The sequence below is a fragment of the Myotis brandtii genome, unplaced genomic scaffold (assembly GCF_000412655.1).
Source record: "Myotis brandtii unplaced genomic scaffold, ASM41265v1 scaffold83, whole genome shotgun sequence".
NCBI classification, from domain to species: Eukaryota; Metazoa; Chordata; class Mammalia; order Chiroptera; family Vespertilionidae; genus Myotis; species Myotis brandtii.
The window spans coordinates 3,576,007-3,585,357 of NW_005371371.1; the positions used below are offsets into that span (position 1 = coordinate 3,576,007).

The window sequence follows — 9,351 nt, forward strand, 5'->3', positions numbered from 1 at the left end:
TTCTCAGGTTTTTCCCTTGAAGTTTTGTTCTAATGAATTTGATTAAAGGGGGTTTGCCAGAAAAGAAGCTGAACTTTAATTACTTTATTCAGGTCTCAGGTTGTTAACAAATGCTTCTCCCCTTATCCATGCTGCCTGCAAACATTTTCACCACTTTTAGAACAAGCGCCCCCACATCCTCAGCAGAGCAGGGGACAGTGACCTGCACAGGACAAGCTGCTCCTTTTCTGGGTTCAAAGACTTTTGCCTTTAACCTTCTAATTTCAGAGAAGAAGCCATCCAGACCTTTCACGGTGGAAATTTAATTTCTGTAATTATATTTATCGTTACTAAAATTCTACTTCACAGCAAACTGATTAGCTGTTTCAAGAATCTTTTTTTTAAAATAGAGATTTTGCTTGCATTCACTCAGGAATAAATCTTGAAAATACCATTTTCCTTTTTTAAATATTGCTCATTCTTTCAAATGAAAGTCACTAAGGACCTACTATGTGCCAGAGGCTTCAGAGGTAAAGAGGTGAAAACACTGCTTCCTGTGCTAGCTTCCCAGGATACTCTCAATAAACCCTACGCACAGGAATGACACATAATTAAAACACAGTGGGCAATGCACCCAAGGGTGAAGGAGCAAGTACATCTCCTACAGGGAACTAGGGACGACGTCTGGATGAGGCAGAAGTTGAGCTGATCCTTGGAGAAGGAGTAGCATAGAAGGTAGCATTTATTTGGCATTAATATTCAATAAATATTCCCCGAGCTTCTGTTAAGCAAGCTGAAATAGGTGGCGAGTGCAGAGTGGTGAATGGGGCAGAAATAGCCCCTGTGAATATGGAGACACGGAGGCCTGTGAGGGTATGGGGCTGACCTAGTGGTCACTGAGTACCTCTCTGCTCCCACAGTTGCATTGCCAGACGAGGAACAGGGAAGGTCAGAGCTAAAATCACACATATTTTAACTCTCTCATAAAATATAAGAATAGACACATTTCATTTAAACTGAGTGAAATACAAGGAAATTTTTTAAAAAAGAGAGAGAGATGGGTTAGGATACGTTTGGCTCCATAGGCGATCACGTTAAAACTAAAATTTTTAGTTCAACTTCTTCAAGAAATATTTTTTTTATCTCAAAATCTAAGTCTATGGTTAAACTGGAAGTTGACCAGATATTTGGAGTTTGTGCTAATCAGGGGCCCACAATAATGCTTCAGCTTATCTGAACAGCCTTGTCTGCTAAATCTGTACATGACTGAGGCGGACCCTGTACTGCTTATCCCACAAGCTACTTGTGTGTACAGCAAATAGCATTAATTCAGATTTGCTCAGCATAGGGCTAGGATAGTGGCTATTTGTCACAGATGTTCAAACAATTAATTAAAACCATCTCACAAGGCCTTTAGAAAGTCAAAGGGAAGGCAGATCATGGTGGACTCCAGACTCTCAATTATACCAGGAAAAATAGCTGAGAATTATTAAAAAACCTTTCAAGATAAAACCTAGTGTGCCACTGGGGCCTATATTACCAACAAAATGAGAAATAAGATTAAAATTTGGAAATAACATTTTCCTGGCCTAGTACTAAGTTACAGAATTCTTATTCTAGGAATACGTAGGTTTTGGTCCCAAATCTTAAAAATTGTCTGTTGCATATGCTAGTTATGGGACATAATAGACACCAAATAAGGGAACTTTATAGGCAGTGTGTTTAGTTGAATTCTAAATGTATTAATGTTAATGTATTACTATAAATGTAGAAAGTTTTTATATTAGTCAGATGATCAAGGAGGTAGAGAAGCTACATAAAACACTAATCTTGAAAGAAGACAGAATGACTATACAAATAATTCCTTGTGATCACAGATTTGTTCTTCAATTCTGGATACCAGGACTAGGTGACACTCTTAAAACTTAATAAAGAAATCTTTCTTTCAGAATAGGTGGTTCATACATCACCATTTATTAATTCACATTATTGGGCTCATATCCCCAATTCACTATTTACTAATTATAATATGCTAGGCTACTTAGTTAACCTTTCTAATACTCAGTCACCTGATATAAAAATGGTGATAAGAATAATACCTATCAATAAGGTTGCTAAAGTGATGAATATGATAATACATAGAAAACATCTAGCACTTAGTAATTTCTCAATACATATTACTTGTTATTATTGTTAACACTGCCAAACATTCCTCACAATCTCATAATTTTTTAAAAGTGTTCCCTTTTTGTCACAGTAAGACTGGAAAACACAATAGATGAGGCAAATAAACATAGAGCTGCTTGATTCAAGAATGGATGGGGTCACCCTCCAGTGCCTCCCTTACCCAGGGACATTTTGGAACAAGTGTGAAAACAACTACTTACTTATATGTTGTTTTGTAAATGAGAACACTAATGTTTGCCACCCATCAATCTGAACCTCCATGACATTTTTTAAATCAAATTGATAATGTGAAAGTACATAAATAATGCTTATTTAAATACTTAAATTGTCTCTGGGTTCTCTCCATCTTTCCTTCTTTACATGCCTTCATTTCACTTTGGCTGCAGTTGTGCAATGGTTTATTTACAGGGTCAGTTTTCAACCAACACTCTGGGTCAGAACTCAGGGAAAGCCATGAGTAGAGAAACCCCTCCTTTAGAGGTTTCTCCTAATGTCAAACATGATTCTCAATGCAGATCTTATTGCAATGCCTAAATATTTATTTAATCTTATATCAAAACATAATCACATTTCACCTCTAACTCTGTGAGATTTTTTTTTTTTGGTGTAAAGAATGTTTGCTCCAATATAAATCATCCTCCTGAGCAGTGATCTTCATATTTATGGGCTAATGTTACCATTACATTTCAATAAAAAAATACTTCGCAGTGTGTAATTTTGGTGAACTATGAGCAAAAGTAAATACCTAGAAGCAGGTGGGAAAACCCACAGTTGCAAGCTAATAATTTTTATTTTGTTTTTTGGAGCACCACAATTTGGAGAACTGTGGAACAGGTTCACTGACATCGGATGCTTTTCTTCCCCCATGTGTTCTGAGGTTTGAAAGCAAAAGCACTCTGGTTTGAGGCTGTAAATCTTCAAAATGAACTGAGTTGCAGGTTAAGTTGCTGATATTGATCCAGCCACACTTGGGGCTATTTCCAACAACAAAGACATTTCTCCTTTGTAAGGAATCAACGATATACTGGACTGCAACCTGCCCAGGAAGTAAACGGATGTAAACCATAATAGATGCAGACATTTTTACAGCCAAGGCCCCAGGGTGGGGTGCAGCATGGGTTTACCTGAGAATGAAGCACTGGGGCCGCTGCTCCTGGAACAGCTGGTGCAAGGCCCGCTCCGCACAGGAGAAAATGTGGGGTGGCAGCGAGGAGCAGGGCTGCCCCATGCTGCTCCGGTACAGCTGGGAGACCTGGAACACAGTGCAGCATAGACAGACATCTCTGTAAGAAGGCTTCAGGACACTGTCCCGCATGACTCAGCTGACTTCGCTCCCAAACATGAAAGTGAATTTATCTCCGATTTTGAACCCCATTTGTAACTACAAAACATTTGTCAAATTATGCCCTTTTCAGCACATTGGAAGCATTCATAATGATAAAATGGAGACATAGTTGATCCTTCACAACTTTAAATTATTCGGCTTTAAATTATTCGGCTGTCTTTAAAAAGAGCAACTCACAAAAATCCCGTTTAATAGGTAAACAAGAAGTGAACGGAAACTGTGGTAATTTCCATCAAATACAATTTCTCTGCATCATCTAATTTCAGTCGCAGGAGATAGAAAGGATTTTTAATTTGAATAGAAGGCAGTTGCCACTGAAACACATATGAATTTATAAATTTCTCAGAAAAACAAATTTTTAATTAACTTAATTTCAGTGACAGTGATTTATGATTGCCATGATGATTCAGTGCCAGTATTTTCATGACTTTTGAATTTCTAATGAATCCACTTACATGTGAATAAATTTGAAATGATAGAATGACTTGTGAGGCATGAAAAAATATCAGGCAAACAATTTTTACTTTATAAAATAAGTGGCCTGTTTCTTCAAAGATGTCAAGACTGGGAAGTTCAATAGAAAACTGAAGAACTGCTCCAGACTGAAGATTTGGAGCCTGGTGGATCCATCCTGTGCCCTGTACGGTGGCCTGGACTGTGGACTATCTGCTCATTACTGGACAATGGCAAAAACTCCTAGGAGGCCTCTTCATCAGTGATGACAGTACCTCCATAGAAACTCCCTATTTTTAATGGTTGTATGGAGGGTAGATAAGAAAATGCCTTTGTTTGCAGAAAACACACAGTACATGCCTTCAACCTTGATATGACCACATGCCAGCAAATTATTTGAAAATGGTTGAGGAAAAAAGTTGTTAGTACTGTTTGTCTGCAAATTTTCCATTAGTGTAACATTATTTAAAATTATAGGGGAAAAGAATATTTGACAGTAGAATAAATAATCTGCAGTTATAAGACAATTAGAATCCCACAACTATCATGTTGCCTGGAATCTATCAGGTACATAAGAGAATAATATACTGTAAGATCCATTTACATAAGGTCAAAAACAGGTCAAAGTAATCTAGGCTGTTCGTCATCAGGTCAGGGGGACCTTGGGCAAGGTGTTAGCAGTGATGAGAAAGGAGCAAGAGTGAGGCTTCTGGAGTGTTGGTCACCTTTGCATCTGAGAGCTCAGGAACATTGATTATTCTGTACACTTAAAAATGAGCACTTTCCCATATGCATTATATCTCGACAAAAATTTCAAAAAGCTAAAGTCATTAAACACTGTGGATCTGGCCCAGATACTAGAGGAAGAGATCCCTACAGAACTAACTCAAGACGCAACGCATATGCATGGGGAATTGGTACATGGCAGGTTTCTGCATCACTGATCGGTATAGTAAAGAGTAGTGCTGAGAAAACTGACCATGTATTTGTAAAGGAAACAAATGTTGAATTCTATATCATGCCACATGTAAAAATAAATTCCAGATGAATCTAAGTCACAAATATAAACAGCAGAGCTTAAATAATTTACTTTTAACATTTTTTATTTATTGATTAATTTTAAAGAAAGATAGAGGAAGAAAGGGAAAGAAAGAGGAACATCGATTTGTTGTTCCACTTATTTATGTATTCATTGGTTGATTGCTGTATGTGCCCTGACTGGGGATCAAATCACAACCTTGGTGTATTGGGATAATGCTCTAACCAACTAAGCAACGTAGCCAGAGCAAAACTTAAATAATTCAGGCAAGTATATGAATAGTGCTATCATGATTTGGGTAAGAAAATGAGGGTCACAAACACATTTATAATGGCAAAGATGGGTCAATCTCACAACATTACATTTAACAACTCCTGTGCAACCACAAACACTATAATAATAAAATAAAATGTCTAAGCAAAGCCAGAGAAGAGAATGAACTGTGCAAATAACCAATTATCAGTATTTTATAAATGATTCTTAGAAATCAATGAGAAAACTGGAAATGAAAGAAAAAAATTGGGCAAAGAATATAAATGGGAAAAAATGGCCAATAAATATGAGAAAAGATGCAGAAACTCTGGTAAGCAGGCAGTGCCATCCTATATAATAAAAGGCAATATGCAAATTGACTATCACGCCCTTGCACAAGATGGCCACCCCCATGTGGTCACAAGATGGCCGCCACAAGATGGCCAGCAGGGGAGGGCAGTTGTGAGTGATCAGGCCAGCAAGGGAGAGCAGTTAGGGGCAACCAGTCCAGCAGGGGAGGGCAGTTGGGGGCAACCAGGCCTGCAGGGGAGGAAGGGCAGTTGGGGGGGAACCAGGTCTGCAGGGGAAGGCAGCTGGGGGCAACCAAGCCAGCAGGTGAGGGTAGTTGGGGGCAACCGGGCTGGCAGGGGAGCAGTTAGGCGTCAATCAGGCTGGCAGGGGAGTGGTTAGGGAGTGATCAGGCTGTCAGGCAGATGCGGTTAGGGGCAATCAGGCAGGCAAGCGGTTAGGAGACAGCAGTCCTGGATTGTGAGAGGGATGTCCCACAGGGATCAAGCCTAAACCAGCAGTCGGACATCCCCTGAGGGGTCTCAGATTGAAGAGGGCTGGGCTGAGGGACAAACCGCCCCCCCAGTGCATGAATTTCATGCGCCGGGCCTCTAGTTTCAAATAATAAGGAAATATATTACACATAAAATATGAGCAAGTTTATTACAGATAGTTAATAATAGTAATGATGGCTTATACTTGCTATGGGCTTGCTGCTGTTCTCAATGCTTTATACTCACTCTCTTATCCATTCCTCCCAGAAACCTAGGAATTGGGTATGAGAATCATCTTCTTTTTATAGATACAGAAACTGATGCAAAGTTTCAGTGGTCCTAGGTCATATGGCTAGTTAGCGGTGGAGGTTGATTTCCTGTCAACCATGTAATTTCCTGTTCTTTACGGAAGTTGAATACATTTTTATCTTTTTAATCTCAACTGGGCTGTTTTCTCAGCTTGGTATTATAATATATTGTATGTTTTCTGAACACAGTATTCACTCTGTCATATCAGTTGTAGCAATGGAAATGGATAATGTTGGTGATATTCATCATTTCCAGTTATTTCAACTGCAGGATGACCTTATTAGCTGTTTCTAAGGATTTATTAGAGTCCGCAGCTCTTCTTTATTTATTTCAACAGAATACAGTTTGACTTCATTTTATTTTATGTTTAAGTGAAGGTCTAAAAGTTGAGTTTGTAATGTAGCAATCTTGTCACAAGAAAGTGTAAGCTTTAAGTGCCAATCAAGATTCTGCAACTATGCAGAGGAAATATCAACTATTTCTTCTAACCGAGCCTGATTAATTTCATCTTTTCTATTTTTCAAGCATTTCATGATAGCATCTTGATTAAATGAATTTGACTGATTCAATTGCTGAGATAACTCCTCATCAGAGAATCCCAAACACTCTGATAACCCTGGTAGACAGAATAATTCAGCCACAAATGCCATCAATTATTTTGTGCAGAAGCTGTGGGCCCAGCTCGAAGTTGGAAGCTTCTGCAGCCACCACCATATGATGTGTTTTAATAAGTAAAATACTATAGGACATTTAGAATAAACTAACTAGACCTACACCTTTTTTTATACATATATTTTTGTATTGATTTCAGAGAGGAAGGGAGAGAAAGAGAGAGATAGAAACATCAATGATAAGTACTTTTAACATTTTTTATTTATTGATTAATTTTAAAGAAAGATAGAGGAAGAAAGGGAAAGAAAGAGGAACATCGATTTGTTGTTCCACTTATTTATGTATTCATTGGTTGATTGCTGTATGTGCCCTGACTGGGGATCAAATCACAACCTTGGTGTATTGGGATAATGCTCTAACCAACTAAGCAACGTAGCCAGAGCAAAACTTAAATAATTCAGGCAAGTATATGAATAGTGCTATCATGATTTGGGTAAGAAAATGAGGGTCACAAACACATTTATAATGGCAAAGATGGGTCAATCTCACAACATTACATTTAACAACTCCTGTGCAACCACAAACACTATAATAATAAAATAAAATGTCTAAGCAAAGCCAGAGAAGAGAATGAACTGTGCAAATAACCAATTATCAGTATTTTATAAATGATTCTTAGAAATCAATGAGAAAACTGGAAATGAAAGAAAAAAATTGGGCAAAGAATATAAATGGGAAAAAATGGCCAATAAATATGAGAAAAGATGCAGAAACTCTGGTAAGCAGGCAGTGCCATCCTATATAATAAAAGGCAATATGCAAATTGACTATCACGCCCTTGCACAAGATGGCCACCCCCATGTGGTCACAAGATGGCCGCCACAAGATGGCCAGCAGGGGAGGGCAGTTGTGAGTGATCAGGCCAGCAAGGGAGAGCAGTTAGGGGCAACCAGTCCAGCAGGGGAGGGCAGTTGGGGGCAACCAGGCCTGCAGGGGAGGAAGGGCAGTTGGGGGGGAACCAGGTCTGCAGGGGAAGGCAGCTGGGGGCAACCAAGCCAGCAGGTGAGGGTAGTTGGGGGCAACCGGGCTGGCAGGGGAGCAGTTAGGCGTCAATCAGGCTGGCAGGGGAGTGGTTAGGGAGTGATCAGGCTGTCAGGCAGATGCGGTTAGGGGCAATCAGGCAGGCAAGCGGTTAGGAGACAGCAGTCCTGGATTGTGAGAGGGATGTCCCACAGGGATCAAGCCTAAACCAGCAGTCGGACATCCCCTGAGGGGTCTCAGATTGAAGAGGGCTGGGCTGAGGGACAAACCGCCCCCCCAGTGCATGAATTTCATGCACCGGGCCTCTAGTTTCAAATAATAAGGAAATATATTACACATAAAATATGAGCAAGTTTATTACAGATAGTTAATAATAGTAATGATGGCTTATACTTGCTATGGGCTTGCTGCTGTTCTCAATGCTTTATACTCACTCTCTTATCCATTCCTCCCAGAAACCTAGGAATTGGGTATGAGAATCATCTTCTTTTTATAGATACAGAAACTGATGCAAAGTTTCAGTGGTCCTAGGTCATATGGCTAGTTAGCGGTGGAGGTTGATTTCCTGTCAACCATGTAATTTCCTGTTCTTTACGGAAGTTGAATACATTTTTATCTTTTTAATCTCAACTGGGCTGTTTTCTCAGCTTGGTATTATAATATATTGTATGTTTTCTGAACACAGTATTCACTCTGTCATATCAGTTGTAGCAATGGAAATGGATAATGTTGGTGATATTCATCATTTCCAGTTATTTCAACTGCAGGATGACCTTATTAGCTGTTTCTAAGGATTTATTAGAGTCCGCAGCTCTTCTTTATTTATTTCAACAGAATACAGTTTGACTTCATTTTATTTTATGTTTAAGTGAAGGTCTAAAAGTTGAGTTTGTAATGTAGCAATCTTGTCACAAGAAAGTGTAAGCTTTAAGTGCCAATCAAGATTCTGCAACTATGCAGAGGAAATATCAACTATTTCTTCTAACCGAGCCTGATTAATTTCATCTTTTCTATTTTTCAAGCATTTCATGATAGCATCTTGATTAAATGAATTTGACTGATTCAATTGCTGAGATAACTCCTCATCAGAGAATCCCAAACACTCTGATAATCCTGGTAGACAGAATAATTCAGCCACAAATGCCATTAATTATTTTGTGCAGAAGCTGTGGGCCCAGCTCGAAGCTGGAAGCTTCTGCAGCCACCACCATATGATGTGTTTTAATAAGTAAAATACTATAGGACATTTAGAATAAACTAACTAGACCTACACCTTTTTTTATACATATATTTTTGTATTGATTTCAGAGAGGAAGGGAGAGAAAGAGAGAGATAGAAACATCAATGATAAG

At 38.9% G+C, this 9,351-nt stretch overlaps 1 protein-coding gene across 1 annotated transcript in view; it reads right to left on the reverse strand.

Annotated features, from left to right (window-relative positions):
• MYO16 (myosin XVI) overlaps positions 1 to 9,351 on the reverse strand; it is a 449,416-nt gene that overhangs the window by 288,274 nt on the left and 151,791 nt on the right. The window contains exon 13 of the mRNA XM_005884469.2: positions 3,291 to 3,418. Coding sequence (XP_005884531.1) covers positions 3,291 to 3,418 — 128 coding nt within the window. The remainder of the gene's footprint in view (positions 1 to 3,290; positions 3,419 to 9,351) is intronic.